Raw genomic sequence first — 24059 nt, forward strand, 5'->3', positions numbered from 1 at the left:
AGGCTGAGGGTGCCAATACTTTTGTCCGACCCATTTTTGGAATTTTGTGTAAAGTGGGGGTTTTTTTCATTCTATTTTGTGTTTTTTCATTGTAAGCAAAATAAATGAAGATATTATTAAAAAATAAACAAAATAATCGTCGTCGCGCCCACCCGGGCGGTATGGTCTCTCCTTTCAAGCTCGGGTCCTCTAACCAGAGGCCTGGGAGCTTGAGGGTCCTGCGCAGGATCTTAGCTGTCCCTAGGATTGCGCTCTTCTGAATGGAGACGTCGGACGTTGTTGCTGGTATCTGTTGGAGCCATGCACCCAGCTTGGGAGTTACTGCCCCTAGTGGCCCGATCACTACTGGCACCACTCTTGCCTTCACTCCTCACATTTTCTCCAACTCTTCCTTCAACCCTTGATATTTCTCCAGCTTTTCATGTTCTTTTTTCCTGATGTTGCTATCGCTCGGGATCGCTACATCTATCACGACTGCCGTCTTCTGATGTTTATCCACCACCACCATGTCAGGCTGGTTGGCCATCATCAGTTTGTCTGTCTGGATCTGGAAGTCCCACAGGATCTTGGCTCGGTTGTTCTCGACCACCTTCGGAGGTGTCGCCCACCTTGACTCTAGGGTCTCCACTCTGCAGTCTGATGGCCCCTTCATCATCCATTACAAAATGTATATACTGTATATACAGTTGTGGTCAAAAGTTTACATACACTTGTGAAGAACATAATGTCACGGCTCTCTTGAGTTTCCAGTTATTTCTACAACTCTGATTTTTCTCTGATAGAGTGATTGGAACAGATACTTCTTTGTCACAAAAAACATTCATGACGTTTGGTTCTTTTATGACTTTATTATGGGTGAACAGAAAAAAGTGATCAAATCTGCTGGGTCAAAAATATACATACAGCAGCGCTAATATTTGGTAACATGTCCCTTGGCCATTTTCACTTCAATTAGGCGCTTTTGGTAGCCATCCACAAGCTTCTGGTTGAATCTTTGACCACTCCTCTTGACAGAATTGGTGCAGTTCAGTTAAATTTGATTGCTTTCTGACATGGACTTGTTTCTTCAGCATTGTCCACAAGTTCTCAATGGGGTTTAAGTCAGGACTTTGGGAAGGCCATTCGAAAACCTTAATTCTAGCCTGATTTAGCCATTCCATTACCACTTTTGATGTGTGTTTGGGGTCATTGTCCTGTTGGAACACCCAACTGCGCCCAAGACCCAATCTTCGGGCTGATGAGGTTAGGTTATCTTGAAGAATTTGAAGGTAATCAGTCCTCCTCCTTCATTATCCCATTTACTCTCTGTAAAGCACCAGTTCCATTGGCAGCAAAACAGCCCCATAGCATAATACTACCACCACCGTGCTTGACGGTAGGCATGGTGTACTTGGGGTTAAAGGCCTCACCTTTTCTCCTCCAAACATATTGCCGGGCATTGTGGTCAAACAGCTCGATTTTTGTTTCGTCTGACCACAGAACTTTCCTCCAGAAGGTCTTATCTTTGTCCATCTGATCAGCAGCAAACTTCAGTCGAGCCTTAAGGTGCCGCTTTTGGAGCAAGGGCTTCCTTCTTGCACGGCAGCCTCTCAGTCCATGGAGATGCAAAACACGCTTGACTGTGGACATTGACACCTGTGTTCCAGCAGCTTCTAATTCTTGGCAGATCTGCTTTTTGGTGATTCTCGGTTGAATCTTCACCCTCCTGACCAATTTTCTCTCAGCAGCAGGTGATAGCTTGCGTTTTCTTCCTAATCGCGGCGGTGACAAAACAGTGCCATGCACTTTATACTTACAAACAATTGTTTGCACTGTTGCTCTTGGGACCTGCAGCTGCTTTGAAATGGCTCCAAGTGACTTTCCTGACTTGTTCAAGTCAATGATTCGCTTTTTCAGATCCATGTATGTATATTTTTGACCCAGCAGATTTGATCACTTTTTCTGTTAACCCATAATAAAGTCATAAAAGAACCAAACTTCATGTTTTTTGTGACAAAGAAGTATCTGTTCCAATCACTCTATCAGAGAAAAATCAGAGTTGTAGAAATAACTAGAAACTCAAGAGAGCCATGACATTATGTTCTTCACAATTGTATGTAAACTTTTGACCACAACTGTAAATGCGACATTAGATAATATCTCGCGGCACACCTGACGATCTCTCACGGCACACTAGTGTGCCGCGGCACACCGGTTGAAAAACACTGCGATAGAGCACCATCCTGCTGCAGAATTTTCCCCTTTTTATGGTTAGGAATGTAAGAGGCAGCTAAGATTTGGTGATATTTCAGACTATTTATGTTGCCTTGAACCCTGCAGATCTCTCGCACACCCCCATACTGGATGTAACCCCAGACCATGATTTTGCCACCACCAAACTTCACTGTTTTCTGAGTGAATCTCGGATCCATGCGGGCTCCAGTAGGTCTCCTGCAATATTTGCGGCAACTGTGGTGTAATTTAATGGAAGATTAATCTGAAAAATCCACCTTTTCAGCGTCCATCCTTTTGTCAGGCTGTGAGCCTTGGCAAATGCCAAACGTTTTTTTAATTGTCTGCACCCTGAAAGATCTGCCATATCTATCTGCCATAGTTTTACATATAGTTTATGTGCGCACAGAGATATTGGACTGTGCCAGTGATTTCTGTAAGTCTTAAGCAGACATGTTAGGGTTCTTTTTTAACTGTCTGAATATTCTGAGCTGAACTCTTCGCATCATCTTTGATGGACGGCCACTCTTTGGGAAAGAAGCAACAGTGCCAAACTCTCTCCGTCTGTAGACAACTTCTCTGACTGTCGAGTGATGAACATCCAGACTTTTAGAGATAGTTTTACATCCTTCCCTAGCTTTGTACAAATCAACAATCCTTGATCAGAGGTCTTCAGACAGCTCTTTTGACCGAGCCATGATGCACATCAGACAATGCTTCTCATCCAGACAATTCTTACTAGGTGTGTGTTTTATAGTGGGCAGAGCAGCTTTAAACCAATCATCAATGATTGGGCACACACCTGACTTAAATTGGTAAAAATTGGTTTCGATTGCTCTGTAGGTTTCCTTAGGTAGAGGGTTCACTTACCTATTTTTCCCCCTTTCTGTCATTGCTTGCATGCTATCCTCATTAAAATATGAACACCTATAAATGTTTAGGTGGTTTTAAAGCAGTTTTTTCATCTTTGTGATTTTGACAAAGATCAGATCACATTTGATTGTGATTTAAGGCAGAAATGTGAGAAATTTCAAAAGGTTCAGATTAGAGATGTCCCGATCGATCGGCATCACGATCGATCGGGTCCGATCACGTCATTTTTAAAGTATCGGAATCGGCAAAAAAATATCGGCTATGCCTTTTTAAAATATATATACTGTATATTTTTTAATTAAATCGTTTTCTAATTGTATTTAACGTTACAGACATAATATGATACACTCATCCAGAGTCTTTAGTTTAGGCTTAAGGTAGGGTTATCAATTTTATCCCGATTATGGCGGTAATTAATTTTTTTAATAATGTATCACGTTAAAATATTTAACGCAATTAATGCATGCGCTGTACGACCCACTCACGCATTGTCGCGCTCAATCTGTAATGGCGACATTTTACCTATATAGAGAGGTAAAAGGCAGCGTAAAATGAGTAGAGTGAATTTTGGCAGCCTTTGAAACGTTTTTTTAATTGGCTAAAGCCTTACAATCCCTCTCCCTATGATTTGAAATATCATGGGAAGCAATGTGAGGAATCAAGGTAGCAACTGATCTTAACACCTTATGTTATTTCCCAACGCAGAGAAGACGCACAGTCATGGTTCCACTTCCCATCATGCATTTGGGCATGGCTACAGTATCATTTACTGAAAGCTCAAGAAAGACTTTCTATCCGTGGATCCCTCTCACAGAAAGAATGTTAATAATGTAAATGCCATCTTGAGGATTTATTGCCATAATAAACAAATACAGTAATTATGTACTGTATGTGGAATGTATATATGCGTCCGAGTTTTATTCATTTTTTTCTTAATGCATTGCCAAAATGTATATGATCGGGAAAAATTATCGGGAACGATTGGAATTGAAAAAGCAATCGGATCGGGAAATATCGGGATCGGCAGATACTCAAACTAAAACGGTCGGATCTCTAGCAAAAAAACTTGATCGGAACAACCCTTGTTCAGATACTTTTTCAGACCACTGTATACATATTTCAAACGGAGTGGTATCGGTACGGTATCGGCCAAAACTGCACAGCCAGGTCTCGGTATCGGGGCTAAAACATGGTAACGGTGCAACACTACCAGGAACCCTTTACCTATTAAGTCATTGGCTGCCATTGACGGCACTAGACGACGCATCCATTTTCAAGATGTACTAGACTTTCCTTCAATGGAACTGAAACATAAGCATTCACAGCCAACCCGCCCGGTTTAAATTAATTGGGTCGTCCATTGTTATCAATGGTAGGCAATGGTTAATAGTGATGTAGTAACAGTCCAGCTAAAATGTCAAGCCCAGAGTACGACAAAAGTAAATAAACTCCATAGACTCCATTAAAAGTTCATCGACGATCATAAATTGTTCGTTTGTGGTAGCCATAGCCGGCGCAATGCGTGGAATGTTGACAACCACATGACTGTCGAGTCGAGCCTGGTTCTAAAACCCCAAGTGATTAGAGTGCTTTTTTTTGGGACCTGTTTTCTATTTGTTCTTTCTCCGAAAAAGCAGTCTGGGTCGCCTTGACTGAGCTGGCGATGGAATATTCACGCCATTTTGTATGGAAATATCAACTCATGCCAGTTTTTGTTTTGTTTTGTTTTTCCTTGGAACAACATGCCAGTTAGGAAATGTTGCATTAGGGACAGATGGCGTGTTAACGAGTAATAAATGACCGATAATAAACGTCTGACTTGTACTAACGGATTTTCAATGCTGCGAGTGCCCACCAGGAAATACACATTGTTGTGTATGTTGGCACGTCCCGAAGCGATGCAGCTGCATTTATGAATAGTAAGTGGGAATTTCCTTGTAGCTCATTTTTGGGAGGGTGTTGCGTGAAAACAAGGGACAAAATGTCATGCGTTTTAGGTTGCGTTGGCAAAAAAATTAGGGATTTTAGTTCTACACGCAAAGTTTTTCAATGTAGAGTTTGGTATTAAGAGCTGAATATGGTAAAGGGAGTGAAATTAACCAAAGTCCGTTTCGGGTTTACCCCGAAACTGTTTTTATACCGTACAAAATCATAAAGAGCGATTCCATTTTCGGCGCTTTTTCTGACATTTCACAGGATAGCGATCAGATAAGCTTTAATCAGTTGGAGAAGGTTGGCGAGATAACAAATGCCAAGGTCATTTATAGGCTTTTCAAGTGAGGGCAGGAATATTTTTAACAGTGTACCCATAACAAAAGTTCAGGATTTGAGGTTTTCAGGTCAAATTTAGAGACATGTGAGACTTTCATCCTATCCTTCGGCTAACTGTGACTTGTAAATAACCAATGTTTGGCTTTAAAATGTTAACAATTTCTGTGCAGCATGGATGCCAGCTACTTTAGTTTTGTGTAAAAAAACGGTTCAAACAAATTCAAAATTAACTACAACCGCCTGTCTGGCTCCCTAAACATTTCCGGAGAGCATGCAAGCCCTCTACTGGCTAACTCGGAATCTACAGGCAACAATAATTCCTCCATTAAAATCCAACTCCGAGGATTAATGCGTCCCGTCAATATACAGGTCCCCGGGATACGAACCAGTTCCGCTTTTACGCTCGCAACGTAACCCCCTTTAAAGGGAACCATGGATAGCAAAACTTGTAGGTTCTTAAAAGATGAACATTATTATGAGTTAAAATAATTTGATATTAAAACCCCTCTTGATGCTTTCATTTTTATACAATTTGTAAAATTAGTTTAACTAGTAGGTCGCCATTGTTGTTGAAGTCGCAGGGCGGTGACGTCACTGGGTACGCTGCTCCAGAGTATGACTATTGACATAAGCATGTCATCTGTTCAGCCCTTTTAATTTGAATCGGAGAGGAACATTAATGAGCATGACAGCACTGTGGATAGGTCACTAAACGAGAAGCAAAAGCAAAATTAACAGGAAAGACGGGATGAGACAGGACGAGAGTAGAACAAAACCGGTGTTCTACCAAAATGTGCTACACCGGCTAAACGTACAAGAGGCAAATTTGACACCCAAAGTACTACCCTGCACTTTCAGCTTGAAGGGAAAATGTACCGTTCTCGCACACACCATATAATTGTTTGCATTAGTATAACACATTCATTTAACTATAGTTTAGGCAGACCTTACTCAGTGGCCTTGAACACAGTAAAGTGAATCACCTTATCGGCGCTCATGAGGGGGAAAAGGAAAAATGGTACCGTTTCTCTTAGGCACCGTCTAACTGTTTGCATTACTCGAACACACGTAATATAATCAATCAGGGAATAGTATCATTTCTCATATTCACTGTCGGACTGCACTACTCTAACACACCTAATGTAAAATAAATAGCACACCATAGTTTAAAGAAACAGAATAGATACACAACGCCATCTTATTACAGAAGCCCAACGTGGGCGCCATGAGCAAGACTGACGCACAAACTCTGGCAATCAGTCCTCCCAACAAACGAACAAGGACAAAGACCAGCGCGCTTTGTCCTAAAACAAGTAGTGTCAGCCCGGATAACAAAGTTGATAGCAGGCGCTTGTGGCGTCAAGACCAGTGTCAGTCACTGTGGCAACCACATCCCATCCACGCACGAACCTAATCAGCCCGAAACCGGCCAGAGAGGGATGATCCCAAAGCAACGCCTGGACACACCTTCGGCCGGCCAACAGACTTAAAAAACACTGGACACTGAGATAAGACAGATTTTGCTGCTTGGAAACATTTGCTATGTAGCTTTGCTTTGGATTCAGCATTGTTCCCTCCGTCGTCTGTTTTTGCCTTGTTTTTGACCATTGTCGACGAATAAATTGTCAACCTGTTTTCGGTGAGTCTTCTTTAAACTTTTGAAACATGGAGTCAGTACAAAGGGTTAAAATAAGAAGAGAACGCGCGAAGTTCCGCCTTCTCGGTTGGCGCGCGGGGTGGCAGCATCGGCAGAGTGGCACTTTGTTCAGCTGTCGCTGTTTCCCTGCGGCTTGTCTGGGGAGGCGAATTTCAACAAGCTTTTGTTTAATGATGCCTTAAGAAAATAAGTAGGTAGTGATATCAAATAAAGGTGGTTTAAATACAATACATGACTAATGTGGTCAACAGGTCAACAATCTGCTTAAAAGCTACAACAAGAAAACAATGCTTTAACGTTTGAGAGGGAAACACATGCAAAAAGTATTTTGAGACAATGACAACGTAATAAAAGCCTCAATAAAAATGCAAATAGTAAATACTCGCCGCTTTTAATCGATGTGCACATGTGTTGGACATCTCGCCGCATAGGAACGAATTGCAGAACAACTGTAGTGTTCGTTTAGTGACGGTGATAAACTACGTCGTCACCCCGAGGGTCCATTGCATGCATAAAACATGGTGCCCTCCGTAGGTCAAAACATGCACTAAATATTATAGATTTTTAAATCAATGGAATTATTTTATGTATTTCTAATAACATATTTTAGTAAAATAAAAAAATGGTGGCTTATTAGAGCCTACAAGTCTGTAAGTCCGAGGTTCCCTTTAAGTGCCCCTACAAAATATTTATCCAAAAAGTCCAAAAGTGTTGTATCTCGTTTTATGACGGAGGATACACTGCCCTCCGGTGGCAGCATTGGGTCTGGCTGAACTGTCACCTTGTTTGACTGAGAAGCAAACTCTGACATCCATGGATAAGGTGTGGTCTGGTTTGGCCCACCCAAAACTGTAAGTTGTTTCAGCTAATATATGTTTGTGTATGCATGTGTAATTAAGTTTACAGCTACAGTTTGTGGAGTGACTTGTGAGCGATTTGCTATGAGAATGTTAAATATGTAAGCATTTGTAGCATTTAAGCAAGCTGACTTTGACAAATTAGGCTAATTTAATTGACTAAATTTACATATTGAACAGACTAGGCGGATATTTGAATGCCAACTATTTTGTGTCATGTTTTTTTTTGTTTTGTTTTTTTGTTAAAATGCGCGTTTTCAACATACAGTGCCCTCCATAATTATTGGCACCCCTGAAAAAGATGTGTTTTTTAGCTTCTAATATATATATATATTTTTTTAATTCAAATAATATGGGACCTTAATGGAAAAAAAGAGAAAAATCCAACCTTCAATACAAGTGCATTCATTCAGTGGGGGGAAAAATCCCACATAAAGAAAAAATTATTTGACATCAAATAATGTGTGTCACAATTATTAGCACCCCTGGTGTTAATACTTTGTACAACCCCATTTTGCCAACAAAACAAGGTCTGGGGACTGAGATGGCCATGGGAGGAGCTTGATTTTGTGTCTGGTGAACCATTTCTGTGTAGATTTGGCTATATGTTTAGGGTCATTGTCTTGCTGAAAGACCCAGTGACGACCCATCTTCAGCTTTCGGGCAGAGGGCAACAGATTTTGATTTAAAATGTCCTGGTATTTCAAAGCATTCATGATGCCATGCACCCTAACATGGTTCCTTTGGAAGGGCCTTTGGAAGTGAAACAGCCCCACAGCATCACTGATCCACCCCCATACTTCACAGTGGGTATGAGGTGCTTTTCAGCATGTGCATCTTTCGTGACACGCTAGACCTACTTAGAGTGTTTGTTGCCAAAAAGCTCAATCTTGGTCTCATCTGACCAAAGCACACGGTCCCAGTTGAAGCATGGGACCGTGTGTATTTTTGTGGGTCTTGCCAATGTCGTTACCCCTTCCAAAAATTCTATCCCCTGGCCGCGGGAGCGCACACCAACACATTAGTTATGAGTTATGTCGATTCAATTAATTGAAGCCATAAAAGAACCACAGTTATAGATTTTGGACATCGACGTTTACTAAACCGGAGAAACTCCATACAGGACTTGAATTACAGTAATAACAGTTATAAGTCATCCTACGAGTAAAACAGAAAAACATTGCCTTTTTTACGTTCAGTTGATTTGTTACGTTATACAACAGATGAAAAAAAGTTTTTTTTTTTTTTTGATGAATGGGCCATGTTTTGTAACCTCGTAGATAACTACATCACCAAAATACGGAAATCAAGCAAATCAGTGCAGCGCAGTGGCTCCGCCCAGGGGATACAATTTTTTGACCGGGGTAACTACAATGGCACGACACTGGCAGGTGTACCATATTCAATGGATGATGATCTTGGCGAAAAGTACAGCTGTCCTAAGCAGCCTGATTTAGAATTCCCCTCAAGAATGATGGGAAACAAAAAAACGTTCATTTTCAACTTATTATTATAAATATTTGTGTCAGTTAATTTTATTGCTGACACTGCGTTTTGGGGTTATCAACATGTTGTGCCCCCCCTCTGCCCCAAAACTCAAATACCGCCTAAACTTTTAAAATGGAAACCACACAAATTTTGAATGGCAGTGTAATATGAAAAAAATGTTTAGGGGTTTTGTGTACGAAAACATTTTCAAGGGAACTCAATTTGACCTCCAAACTTCAAGCAGAAATCTCACACTTTTAGTCAACACATACACAGAATTGTTAAATGAGACCATCAAACAAGTTTAACGTGAATGATGTGAGGACAGCAGAGATTCGGCCCATTAACAATTTTCTGATTAATTCTTTTCGTGAGAAATGAGTTACAGCAATCAAAACAGTTGAAACGACGCAGTGAAGATATTGACAGAGAAGCCGTTGATCGAAACGGGAAAGGTGCTTATTTTTTAAGAGTGGACTGATTTGGTTGTTTTTCTATTGATAAATTGGAGTAAGTTGAAAGCTAAGATCCATGATGGTGACACGAGGTGTGAAAGTAGGCAAAAGATCAAATCAACAAGCTGTCTGAGGAGCTGTCGGGCCGGGAAAGGTCCTGATTTGGTCCCAGTTGTGTTTGATCATGGGTCAGATGGAAAGAAAGGTGATTTGTAGCTGTGAAACTTGGCAAAGTCTTTCAAATTTTGTACATACAGTGCTGGAAAAAGTACATTGTCAGAAATGCTAATGTAAAAAAACGCTGAACTGAGACCTTCACACAAAAAACATCAGATATATGGTAAAATACTCTCAGGAGTGGTTGTCAGAAATGTATTGTGTAAAATAAAATCGACAAAACCCTAAAAGTTTAACTGTTGAATTAACAACAAATCATAAAAAAAAACAAAAAAAACTACCTACATTTGAACTGTACAGTGATCCCTCGTTTTTCGCAGTTAATGGGGACCAGAACCAGCCACAATAAGTGAAAAAAACGCACTTTTGACCCAGAGACATAAAAAAGCCAGGCTGGAGTTTGCCAAAACTTACCTGAGAAAGCCAAAAATGTTTTGGAAGAATGTTCTCTGGTCATATGAGACAAAAGTAGAGCTTTTTGGGAAAAGGCATCAACATAGAATTTACAGGGGGGAAAAATGAGGCCTTCAAAGAACACAGTCCCCACAGTCAAACATGGTGGCGGTTCCCTGATGTTTTGGGGTTGCTTTGCTCCCTTTGGCACTGGACTGCTTGACTGTGTGCATGGCATAATGAAGTCTGAAGATTACCAACGAATTTGGCAGCATAATGTAGGACCCAGAGTGAGAAAGCTTCCAGCAGGGCAATGACCCAAAACACACTTCAAAAACCATTCGAAAATGGTTTGAGAAAAAGCACTGGAGACTTCTAAAGTGGCCAGCAATGAGTCCAGACCTGAATCTCATAGAACACCTGTGGTGGAGAAGGCACCCTTCAAATCTCAGAGACCTGGAGCAGTTGGCCTTCAGAAGAATGGTCAAAAATTCCAGCAGAAACTCAAGGATGGATACCGGAAACGGTTGTTCAACCTTTCATCTAAAGGTTGTGCTACTAAGTATTAGGCTGAGGGCGCCATTACTTTTGTCTGGCTCATTTTGGGAGTTTTGTGTAAAATGATAATGACTTAATCTTTTTTTTTTCCCATTCTCTTGTTTTTTTTTCCATTGCAAACAAAATAAATGAAGACATTACTACCAAAGCATTTGTAATAGCACTCATTTTCTGGGAGAAATTTAGCATTATCTGACAGAATTGCAGGGGTGCCAATACTTTTGGCCAGCAGTGTTGACATATTGTTCTATCAAACACCACAGTTCTTTTGGCTTAAAATACTTGCCTGGCACGGCCAGACTGTTCTCCCTGTGTTTTTCAAACACTGAGAGTATAGTCTGGGACCCAGCCCATTAACGGCCTCTCGAGCAAGTACAAAATCGATCGACAAATCAGATTAGTTTATTTGCGTGACGTGTTCTTAACTCTTCCGCGTCGGAAGTCGTCTCCACAACAACACAGATGGCGAACGGGAGAGCCGAGAATATGTTCCAATTCACGGTAAAATCAGTTTTAAATTATCAAAAACACATCGACACAAGTCATTGACAACAGTCTGTCTAGCGCTAGCCATGTTGAATAAACTCCGCTCTCCTCGTATGTTTACTTCCGCGTGCAAGTCCCTCGTCCCGCCCGTCGCTGATTGGTCCACTCCGCTGTCTGTTTGCTGTGGCTTGCTCCGCCCTGGAAATTTTATCCACTTACTGGTGGCCAGACTCAATAGCTGGAACAGCGGTGAGTCTGGAGTACCAGGCTATTAAAATACAGCATTATAAGCCAAAAGAACTGTGGTGTTTGATAGGATAATATGTCTATATGCTACCATAGCAGATTCATGGCGCATTAAGCCCCCGAACTATTTTTATATATTTTTAATTTTTTTTAAATAAAAGTCAGTTTCACCCTGAAAACCCCCGTTTACAGACGTCGCCCAACCGCTTTTGTTTCAACCGGGCCATAAAACGAAGGTAATTATATTTATTATTCAAAATATCTGTCGTTTTTAGCTTAGAATCATTAATTGATGTCTCATACGTTTAAAAAAAAAAAAAAAAAAAAGATTTAAAATTATTCACTCACATATTTTAAATTATGTCACAATGAAAAAAATGGTGTCTGTATATAGGTCACGGATATCTACCTCATAACTATCGCTTAATTGTATTTTTTTTGTTACCGTCACATTTTCTTCGATATGTTAGATGATAAATAATGGATCCAAAGAAAAATGGAAAAATAAATGTTTAAAAGGGTAAATATATGAAAAAGAAAATCTCGACCACTCTTTGATGTCTGCGATTTCTGCATCGCGACCCTTGTTATATTACCATGTTTCACCCATAAAATCCAGCTGTGACCATTCACAGCCGTGTCTTGACACTCAGTGATACATGCAACATGGAGTTTTTGGACCGAAACAAGATAAGTACACGATAATATCTCGTTAAAGTTATGGCGTCTGTAATTCTGCTCACGCGTCCTCTCACCTCCAGATAGGTTTTTGCTGTTTTAGGGCTGTCAAAATTATCGCGTTAACGGGCGGTAATTAACTTTTTTAATTAATCACGTTAAAATGTTTGACGCAATTAACGCACATGCCCCGCTCAGACAGATTTAAATGACAGTACAGTGAAATGCCCACTTGTTAATTGTGTTTTGTGGAGTTTTGCTGCCCTCTGCTGGCGCTTGGGTGCGACTGATTTTATAGGCTTCAGCACATGGGCATTGTGTAAGTAATTATGGACATCAACAATGGCGGGTTGCTAGTTTATTTTTTGATTGAAAATTTTAAAAATTTTATTAAAACGAAAACATGAGGGGTTTTAATATAAAATTTCTTTAACTTGTACTAACATTTATCTTTTAAGAACTACAAGTCTTTCTATCCATGGATCATTTTAACAGAATGTTAATAACGTTGATGCCATCTTGTTGATTTATTGTTATAATAAACAAATACAGTCCTTATGTACCGCATGTTGAATATATATATCCATCTTGTGTCTTATCTTTCCATTCCAACAATAATTTACAGAAAAATATGGCATATTTTAAAGATGGTTTGAATTGCGATTAATTGCGATTAATTACGATTAATTAATTTTTAAGCTGTAATTAACTCGATTAAAAATTTTAATCGTTTGACAGCCCTAATATATATATATATATATATTTTTTTAAATGGCCTCCTGTTTAAAATTTTTCTTCCCGCAGAAAATTGAGATTTTAAGCATTCCAATGATGTATCACACATGCATATAGGACAATTTTGAGTTCGGCCAAATTAGGGGTCTCAGAGTGGAACTTCAAGTCACCTGAGTGTTTTCCGCCATATATTTTGATAAATGGTTTTTAAGCATTTCAAATGTGATAATTATGAATAAGTCTCCGTAATCCGATTACTCAATTATTCAAACTGATAGATTAATTGATTACCAAAATAAGTGATAACTCCAGCCTTAATCAAAAAATCTTTATCTTTTGGATATGCCGTTTTGCTAAGAATGCTTTTCATTCAAATGTTAGCTTGAATGTCGCGCTTTGAAAAGGCAACACATTCAGTGAAAAAAGCCTGAATATACAGTATTTTCTCATGCTATTGAATATGAAAGCTCATCCAAACCTTTGACTCTTTGAAAAATGAACGAAATCAATCACGGCTATCGCGAAAGCTGGCGGCACACACGGACGCCGCCCTGATATGAAACAATTGGAAAGCCTCCAGTGGCCGGTTGGTTCATCTAAACTTTGGCTACACCCTTAATGATTCACAGCGCCTTCCAGCATCTTTTATAAGAACTCAGGGTATATCATTTTACATTAAAAGCTACAAGTCCCATTCTATTACAAAAGGCGATATTGTTTGTAAGAATTTAGCACTAATAACTTAGCGCTGATACAACCGTACAACCGTCAATCGAAAGTTTGCAGAGGCTGAACAGGAAGACTTGCTTTAACTGTGCCCAGAAATGATAAGACTTAATCATGCTTGAATCCATCTGGGAAGGATCATCAAAGAGTGAAGATGTTTTGTGGTAAAGACAAATGGTGATGGCTGGGTTTTCCCCCCCCAAGATAAAGAAACCATGTGCTTCAGACCACAAAAAAAAAAAAAAAAAAACAATAATTGCCAAACAATTAAGCTAATTTGGTTAACTCATTGCTTGCGGTAGATGTGCAATCCATTCGAACTGGGAGAGGCTGCCCGTCCCAGTTCAAATGGATTGGACGTCTATCCCCGCCAAATGGTGCTGAAGCGTGAAGTTCACTCCAATTAAATTTGAAATTGCCGTAACATGTGGAAACAATTATAACGGAACTGGATAACAAAACAAATGATGCTTTCGTGTATTCATTTTTTCACTGATCTCAGCTCCCTGTAACACAATACATTTCCCCCCCATTTTCTTTGAAACTGTTTAAGATCTGTCTGATCCCAAATTGATGTGACAGACACTCTTGAGACTGTTTTCAAAGTTTTAGCCCTTATCTAACCAGATGTAAATAGTTATAAAGACAAAATGTCGAAAATGTTTCTGCTGTTGCATACGATTTTTGAATTTAATGTCAGATTGTGTGTAAATCATTGGAATCAATTTGAGTTTTGTCCCGATAATTGAATTTTTCAGACTTCTAGCATATGGCAGCGACGCACAAAGTTTTTGAGAACACGTGAGTTTCTGGCAGAAATTGCCGCATTTGGATAAAACGACAAATATTTTACTGATCGCTAATGAAAATTATTTTTCCTGGCGAAAGAAATGAGTACACTCTTCCATTTGGTAAATTCAATGTCCATCATAGAAAACAGGACAGGGTTTCCCCTACACATAAAAGATTGTGGCACACCGCCATACCAAAATAAAAGCCGCCACGCCTTGCAAAAGATTATTTTAAAAGGCAGTATCAAACTGGTGGCAGCCTAGTGTGAAGGGTTCAGCGGCAACCTATTCATTGTGTATTGTAATGTCCGCAACTATGCCCGGCCCCCTTAACTCATTCACTCCCAGCCATTTTCACCGGTGCAACTCCCTTCACTCCCAGCCGTTTTACTGGATTTTGACTGATTTTGCAAGGCTCACAGAAAATTCTGTTCTATTGCTATATAAACATGGAACCCACCAAAAGAAAGATTAGACTCTTTCAGCAGCAAAAAAGTTTGTTCATATCTTTTTCCATTCTTTAGAAAGTAGCATTAGAAAATAGCTTAGTTTGAGCAATTTTTAGATTTCTGATGAAAAAACAAATTGAGCTTTTTGTAAACGCATACATTTCAAACATAACTTTGACAGCTATTTTTCGCTTTAGTTACATCCCAAACATCTGAATAAAGTTTCCCTTTTACAAATAACAAACAGCAAGACAAATAGAGCTTTTGATAGCAAAGTAAAAATGTATTTATACATAACTGAGAGATGATGCTGTTGTGGCCGCGACGGCCGGGGTAAACTTTTCCCTCATCGCCGCTTGTCTCAAAAAGATGGATTTTTTTTTTTTTTTTTCAGTTTTTCCAGCACGAACTCAACGGCATCGTCTGCTGCACTGGTGGTCCTGGTCGTTCTGCTCAGTCGTCCAGCGCCTGGCATCCCAGGCATCCTCCTAGTTGTTCTGCTCGGTCATCCGCTGCCTGGCATCCTGGACGTCCATTTGGTAGTCTTCTGCCGGCGCCCCGGCTGTGCGGCCGGCCGTTCGTTCCGTTGAGTTGGGGGTCTTACCAAATGCGCTATTGCCTTCCAGTGGCCAGTTTATTGCTTTAAAATGGATTTTCTGCTTTGTGCTTTGGAGCTAAGTTGAATCAGAACCTAGAGCTGTCTCTTGATAAAAAAAAAACGTAAAACATGTATAAATACGTCTTTGGGAATTGAAACAATTAAAAATAGAACGTATTTATATATTTGTAGGAGCAAATGAATTAAGAGACGATCGGACTGGGGATCTGTGGTGAACAGTGGTCCCAAACTTTTTTTGGACCACGGACAGGTCTCATGTGGGCCTTTTTTTCTCGGACCGGCTATGTGTGGCAGAAAATTTCAGTAAATATAAAATAAAACAACGGGGATGAAAACAAACATTAAGTGCAGGGAAAATGTAAGTCATCGTACATGGAATCAACCATTTTTAACAGCGGCCTCTCCTAAAACTTGATGGCAAATATCCTTGATCGCAGGCATAAGGAGTTCTTCTCCAAACGTGAAAGGTTCCTTAGCTTTAGCAATAGGGTTCGCCGCAAGTTATGATGCTCTAAGTGCATTCGTTGTTGTTGTCTTATTTGCAAGCTTTTAGCCAAATATTATGCAGAATGGACTTGCTTGTAGGAACCCCTTCTGGCTCAGTATGTGGCCTTTTCCCCGTAAAAAAACTGTCCAAAGACATCGCCGTCCGCAGCACACAGTCAACAGCAGCTAATGTTACTGTTTACATTGACTGACACTGGGCTGCTACGGGTGTGCAAACACCCCAGTAATGGCGGCCAACCACGAGAGGACGACGTACACAAATCTCTACTCTGATTAGTCAATAGAGTACACTGATGTGTCAAGAGGCACAGGCGGTTGCGGTTGTTAACAAATTATTATTTCTCTGCGGCCCGGTACCAAATGCGCCACAGACCGTTACCAGTCCCCGGCCCTGTGGTTGGGGATCACTGACGTAGAAGGAAGTGAGAAGGAGAACGGGCGAGATAGCGAGAAATAGCAGTCGCATGTATCGGCATCCCGCGCACCTGTGTTGATTTCTCACACAAGAAAATCCGCCATACCTTCGCCGAAGTTGTCCCGGTCCTCAGGACCACAGGGGCCCCTGAATGACCTTTATTTTACTTTAAATTCACATATTTCTTTTTTAAATGATTGTCTGATTATGTTCTACTCGATATATAAATACTTTAACATATTAAATATTTCAAATGTATATTCCCCCCCCCTCCACTGTCTTAGCAGAGAATGGTTTGACCCCGCTCTGGCGCACTCAAGGCTACACTACGTACGTGCCCTGATGCGGGAAATTAAAATCTGTCATTGTCATTAACTCTAAACATGGCAAGTCGTCATAAATCGGGTGCACAGAAAAGAAAAGAGATAAAGATCATAGAGGTAAACAACAAAGAATGATGAAGTTCTTAAAAGGGGGACAAGAAGCCAGAGTATTAGGGCTAGAGTTAGCTGTGGACGGTGATGTCGGTAAGTGAACAACAGCCCCTAACACTGAAGGTTTACATTTGCGATCACCATGACCAAAGCCCGATTCGAGTCTGTCACCGGCTGGTTGTAGCCTATTGAGCTGAGGTATGACAAGACATGCTGCTTGCGTTGAGCCGAGGAGAGAGAAGGTGATGGGAGATCAGGGATATGTTACTCTGTGGGGAACAGGTGCGCAAGCCTGACCAGACTGGTCCTGCGCCATGGATTTATCTTGGGTTTACAACCCACTGTGTATTATAGCAAACACTAATACGAAGCACACTGTTACACATGTGCACACACGTAGCACACTGCTATGCATTTTCTTGACTTTGCCAGTGACGGTAGCTGGAGGAGAGCGAGCCTTCAGTGAAATGAAAATAATAAAAAACTACCTACGCTCCACCATATCACAGGGCAGGCTTAACAACCTAGCCATGCTCTCCATTGAGCATGAGCTTGCTCAAAAACTGGATTTCACTAATGTTATAAATGACTTTACTGTCAAAAAATCTAGGCGCATCACTGTTTGAGGGCTTGATAACCCTAGGGGTGTGGAGGGGGCAGGCACAGGATGTTTAGTAAGAGTGTTTTGTTGCTTGGCAGGCAGGCATAGCTCTCTCAGTTGTATTGTACTGTAGCCTACATCGGACAATAGATAGAAATTGTTTATATTGTGTCACGTCACATTACGGTCTGTTAAATTTAACTGTCCATCTCAAATTAAATAATTTCAAAATTTACACTGTCATTGCTAGCAAAGCGTTAAAAGTACTGCGTATGTTGTCGTGACAAGCCGGTGGCAGGGGTGGGGTGGTTCTATAATGGTCTCTTGTCCCCAGGCCCCTGCAAGTCTGTTGACAGCCCTGTCCATTAGTGTAAATTTTATTGTATTGTTGAGAGTAATAGCTACTGCTTTTGAAACAGCTAATGTTTTCGCACCTTCTTGTGAAAAAGAGCATCTCAAGGTCAGCGCTTGTGTTGTATTGGCATGTTGAGCAATAAGAACTGCCTTTAAAATGGTTAATGATTTTGCACTTTCTAGTAAAAAAACAACAACAAAAAAAGGCAGCTTAAGGGCAGCTTTTTGTTGTATGGGCATGTTTTTATCATTCCTGTCGTGTTGAATTACTAGCTCACTTAGCATGTTGCTAACCAAAACAGCAGCAAGAGAATTCAAGCGTGAGTACTTACCGCATATGCCGTGAAGTTTCCCTGCAGTTTTCAAACATCATCCCCAAGGACGAGTAGTGGAGTCTGATGCAATGTGAAGCGATTGTCCCCTTTTATTCTATTGAACTCCCCTTTGTAATAGAAAGCCAATATAATCCCTTTGGTTTATCAAATAACACCCCCAACCACCATTTGCAAAAAAAGAAAACAGAAAAAAAAAACATCCTTCTATCACTGTTTTGCGGCACATTCACTGAAGTATCAAGATGATCTCTGTGATTTCAATTGTTTTATTTCAACACAGGCATTGTTTTTCAAGTCAACAATGTGGTCAGGACGAGCGCAGCACAAAGCTTGGAAGCGTTCCGATGGTACTTTTCACGACATTACGTGACGGTTGCGACGTGGCCAAAGAATGCCTTACCGACAGGCAATTGGCCCGCGACAACGCTACGAGTTTGACTCGAGGAACGCCTTGCAGCATCGTCGACATTGTTCGTACACCTTTTCAAAGTCTTCATCGCTTCCCTGCAGCAAAAAGAAGGAAAAATTAGAGGCGTGCCAATGAAGAAATGGGATTAATATCTTTTTTTTTTTTTTATGTTTAGGATAATAAAGATGAGCGCAGATAAAGCTACAGAAAGATCAAGAGCCATTTTTACAAGGGGGCTTACCCTTAACTGCCAAATGTAGTTTAAAAATACTGTTGAATCGCTGCATTAGGAAACCAATCCCAGATGCCAACGGCTATTTTAGCAATAACATTAACAGTGTTTGCATCAAAGTTTATCTTCATGATGCACTGGAATAAAATGTTCTTTTTAGCCTTTTCAGTTCTTTCACAGTGGAATTAGTGTGATGAGAGATCTTAATCAAGTCAAAATTTGCGCCTCAGAGAGTAAAAGCCAAATCCAACAGTTGGAAAAAAAAAAAAATACTGTGAAGCTCAACTAGTTATTTCCGTGATTAATTAATCAGGCTATGGAAAACACACTGTTGTTGTTACCAGATTTGGACAAAAACTAAAGTTTTTGGATTGCATGAACTTGGAAAACGGCAGGGATTTTGAAGCTTGGATAGTCGGAAATCTTCCAATCTTGCTTCTCAGCTTCATTTTAGGTTTTTTTTTTTTTTTTTTTTGGCTGCTTCACCTCGGCTCAAAACAACCTTGTAGTGACTTCCAGTCACTACCACAAATCGTAAACTCACGTTTCACTTTCAGTCTATCGAAACAGAGTAATTTGAGTGGTTATGGGACAATGACTAAGCACGTACTAAATAAATGTTCATAGGATCGTCTAGTCGTGGTGTACCGACACTTGAATTGGAGGTCTAGAGACCACCAAACAGAACAGGTACCAATTTTTTTGGTTCAAGTTTTCGTATTTGGGTTTCAAAGTTCCTCAGAAACTGAAGTAATCCACCAGTCATCCCTTCATAGCTAAATCAAAGTTTTCTCAATTCTAAGATTTGTTGTAATCCTTGTTCGGTTTGTTATGTACTGAAGTGTTTTTCCCAATCCCATACAGTGGCTATATCAGTGTATCATTCGTTCGTTCCATATCCATTTTGGAATCCAAAATCGTAAAACTGATAACAACTAGCTTAATGACAATTGTTGCTAAATGCAACATTAGCCTAGCCGTTTTTCAAGCCGTTAGAACAATTTTTTTCATCACAACATGACGAGCTAAAAAGGTGTCTCGGGAGACTATAACATAACGAGATGAACGCTAGTTTTTGTCTGACGAGACGAGAATGAGCTGAAAATTCGCCATAGTTTCCGTCATAAGTCCACAATGAGTGACATTTTCTTTATGTGTGTAGTTAGCATGCATTGTAGCAGTGTTTGGTCATGTCACTGATGTGATGTAGTGCGCCCCCCCCCCCCCCCCCCACTTACTCACCAGTGCCAGATGCCCTCTCCAGGCTCTAAACTTGACTTTTGTGAAACACATGCTAGGTGTTGCTTGACAAGTTTTGTTTTCGTATCTTGGCTATCTATGCCTCGTTGCTTTAGCCTTTAAAGGTCTGTGCTGAGTGATCATCACACACTGAATGTAACTGGTAGCGTTAACATACAGTTAGCATTAGCATTTAGCGTGGTGAGTCATCTTTTTACACACATACAACTTTTTACATACTTTTACTGTTTTCCAGCTGAGTGTGTATTATCGTCACGAAGATGGTAAAGTTCTTGTTGACTCTACAAATATGTGCTTGTCTGTTAATGTTCATTTGAAATTGTTGGAAACCTCTTATTCATTTGTTTAATCATGGACTAACGTTTGAAGTTTACAGCCGAAAACATTGAGTAATTGTCTACTAAAACTAGACGAAGATAAACACGTTTTGAAATGACTAAAATATGACTAAGTCTGATAAGTATTTTTGTTTAAAAGACAGACGAAAATGAAAAGGACTGCCAAAAACAACACTGGCACATACACGTCCGGCATCCTTGACAAAAACGATAAGTAATAATAACTGCAAAACATTAGTTATCATGCTTCTCCATTCACCCATCGTTGGAATCACCCGGTAGAGAATGACTGACTTTCCTAAGAAAAAAGTTAACTACCGGGGACAACACACAACACAGGGAAAATGATACAAACCAAAAACGGGTGGAACAAAAATACCATGATAATTCCATTCCTTCATATTCTATTTCAAATTAAAAAAAAAAAAAAATCAAAACAGCGAAAAATAGGCCGTTATTCGCTTACCGATTTTGGATTCTAAAACAGCTAGGATTGGAATGAACCAATGATACACTGATATGGCCACCCTGTGTGAGGTCCCCCCCCTCAAAAGGACAAACCCCAATTTTTTTTTAAAAAGATTTTTAGTTTCTCTGCCACCCATACACAGGATATACATACAACGTATGTACATTTGCAGTCATGTTCGGGTAAAATCAATTAAAATACTGGACTACTTACATAATAGGGATCCTTGATGATCAGCTGCTTCTGCGGGTCATATTTACCGAGCAGTTCGATTTTTGCTTTGAGATTCTTCACTGAATTGGCTTTATGATTCAAGTCTCTGGAATGACAATATATATATATTTTTTAAAGGGAATCTCAGACTTAAAAAGTAGGCTCTAAAAACCCACAATTGTTCTCTTTTACTAAAATGTTATTCAAAACACGTTATTGTCATTGATTAAAAAATCTATAATATTTAGTACATGTTATGACCTCCGGAGGGCGCCATGTTTTACGCGCGCAATGCACGCTGGGGTGATGACGCGCTTGGGCTGGACAGGGAGAATAACTGCTAGTTAGCAAGTAAAGTGAGTATGACAACTGGCATGATTTTGTCACATTCTGCTGCTGGTTAGATTGTTTTGTTATGAGTTCCCAAAGTCGTACCTGCATTCAATTCCAGCTCATCAGCAGCGTCTTTGAACCGATCCTAAGCGGCTTGACGCGATATTGACTTGCTGTCATTTGACAGTTTGTGTATCCCTTCGTTGCTAGTTGCATCACTGCCTTTTTTTTTTCGCTGGTCTGCCTCTCACCGCAGCATTCAACTTTTTTTTTTTTTTTTAAATTAATCCTGACCTACTGTCACGGACGCTTTTTGTGTCTTTATGTAGTTATGTAGTTAACGAGCGACATAGTGGAAGTATGTCACCGCCCAGAGTGCATTGCGTCCTCAACAATAATGGCGATCTACTAGTTAAACAAATTTTTCAAATTTTATAAAAACGAAAACATTAAGAGGGGTTTGAATATAAAATTATTATAACTCATGCTAACATTTTTCTTTTAAGAACTGCAAGTCTTTCCATGGTTCCCTTTAAACCAGATGGTAAGAAAAAGCACAAATGCCCCAGTGGAAAACATGTTGATATTTCAAACGAAAAAAAAAAAAAAAACACCCAACTTTTTTTCACTTGTGACAACTTCTGCTTTTCTCAGTCCGCTCAGATTAACATTCGCTGAGAAAAATATGTGGGAAAGAATGGGTTGGGAAAGGACAAAAATGCCCAAAGAGCATAGATGTGGCATCCAAAGAACTCGCTAAGCTTCTTACAGATCAGATCTGCCGTGGGCATGTGATCTCAAAAATGATCCCTTAACGTTCAAAGTAGAGAAAAATTACCCCTCGCCCTGACCTTTGGAAAGAGATTAAGGAAGGATATTGCTCATTAAAAGGAGGCATTCACCTATACTTTAGTTATAGCTCATTGTTGCTGGGAATTAAGCAATGGCGAAAGTTGAGTCGGTTAGCCGGACGGACTAAGTTGACCCCATATTTTTCCCTTTTTAACCTCTCTCAATCATGTTTCACTGCCATTGTCGGCGATAGACATCTTACATGTGAAGCCTGGCAGCGGTTAATATCCTAAAAATCTGGCACCAGCGTTTTCCAAGATAACTACTAATGTGATCCAAATTCACAGAGAAAAAAACACAGTTGACTGCCAACATACCTCAAATTGCTTTCGTCCATGCAGAGAATAAAATCAAAGTTCATGAAGTCGCCGTTGGTCACCTGGAAAAGGAAGACAAGTACAGAAAAAGTAACATTTATTTGTTAGCAATTGTGTAATGTTAGGACATAGCTGCTAATAGCATCATTTGTTGTCTGTCGAGCAGACTGGACGCGAGACACAAAGACCCTTAGGAGAATGACCTCTGATTTGTCTCATGGTATATCATTTGTCTTTAAAGCTTTAAAGAGTTGCTATCTGATGAAGCAGAATTATAAAAGTAAAATACATCTATAAACAAGGAGTGTCAAACTCATTTTGTCACAGGCCACTTTGTAGTTGTTTCCCTAAGGCTTGCCTCATAAAGCGTGAAGAACCGGACCACAATTGAAGTGGAAATTCACACAAAAAAGATAAAAATAAATGAATAAGATGCTTTGTTGCTCACATCGGTAACGACCGACACTGTACAACAGATAGTTCAACTCAGTTTTGTGTTTTTACTCTCAACATACAATATACTCAATTGCTGCACGAGATGTCAGTTCCAAAATAGTTTTTTTTCCAACATCCAGACTGATAAGTGTTTGCCCTTGTTGCAAAAAGTGATGAGTTTTCAGACAACCAGACTACAGTGGGGCAAATAAGTATTTAGTCAACCACCAATTGTGCAAGTTCTCCTGCTTGAAAAGATTAGAGAGGCCTATAATTGTCAACATGGGTAAACCTCAAACATGAGAGACAAAATATGAGGAAACAGAAAATCACATTGATTTTTAAAGACTTTATTTCCAAATTAGAGTGGAAAATAAGTATTTGGTCACCTACAAACACGCAAGATTTCTGGCTGTCAAACAGTTCTAACTTCTTCTAACGAGACTCCACTCGTTACCTGTATTAATGGCACCTGTTTTAACTCATTATCGGTATAAAAAACACCTGTCCACAACGTCAGTCAGTCACACTCCAAACTCCAGAGAGCTGGGACCACAGTAACAAAGGCTACTATCAGTAACACAATGCACCGCCAGGGACTCAAATCCTGCACTGCCAGACGTGTCCCCCTGCTGAAGAAAGTACACGTCCAGGCCCGTCTGCGGTTCGCTAGAGAGCATTTGGATGATCCAGAAGAGGACTGGGAGAATGTGTTATGGTCAGATGAAAGCAAAAAAGAATGTTTTGGTAGAAACACAGGTTCTCGTGTTTGGAGGAGAAAGAATACTGAATTGCATCCGAAGAACACCATACCCACTGTGAAGCATGGGGGTGGAAACATCATGCTTTGGGGCTGTTGGAGGCATTAAGTTGACGGTCTGAACG

At 40.1% G+C, this 24059-nt stretch overlaps 1 protein-coding gene across 2 annotated transcripts in view; it reads right to left on the minus strand.

Moving 5' to 3' along the window:
* Positions 1–18567: 18567 nt before the first annotated feature.
* acp1 (acid phosphatase 1) overlaps positions 18568–24059 on the minus strand; it is a 38065-nt gene continuing 32573 nt past the window's right edge. For both annotated transcript variants that reach the window (XM_057823076.1, XM_057823075.1), the window contains exons 4-6: positions 22740–22801; positions 21238–21343; positions 18568–18820 (exon numbers count right to left, since the gene is read on the minus strand). In XM_057823076.1, coding sequence (XP_057679059.1) covers positions 18743–18820; positions 21238–21343; positions 22740–22801 — 246 coding nt within the window. In that variant the 3' untranslated portion in view covers positions 18568–18742. The remainder of the gene's footprint in view (positions 18821–21237; positions 21344–22739; positions 22802–24059) is intronic.

This window comes from Corythoichthys intestinalis, chromosome 19, assembly GCF_030265065.1.
Source record: "Corythoichthys intestinalis isolate RoL2023-P3 chromosome 19, ASM3026506v1, whole genome shotgun sequence".
Lineage (NCBI taxonomy): Eukaryota > Metazoa > Chordata > Actinopteri > Syngnathiformes > Syngnathidae > Corythoichthys > Corythoichthys intestinalis.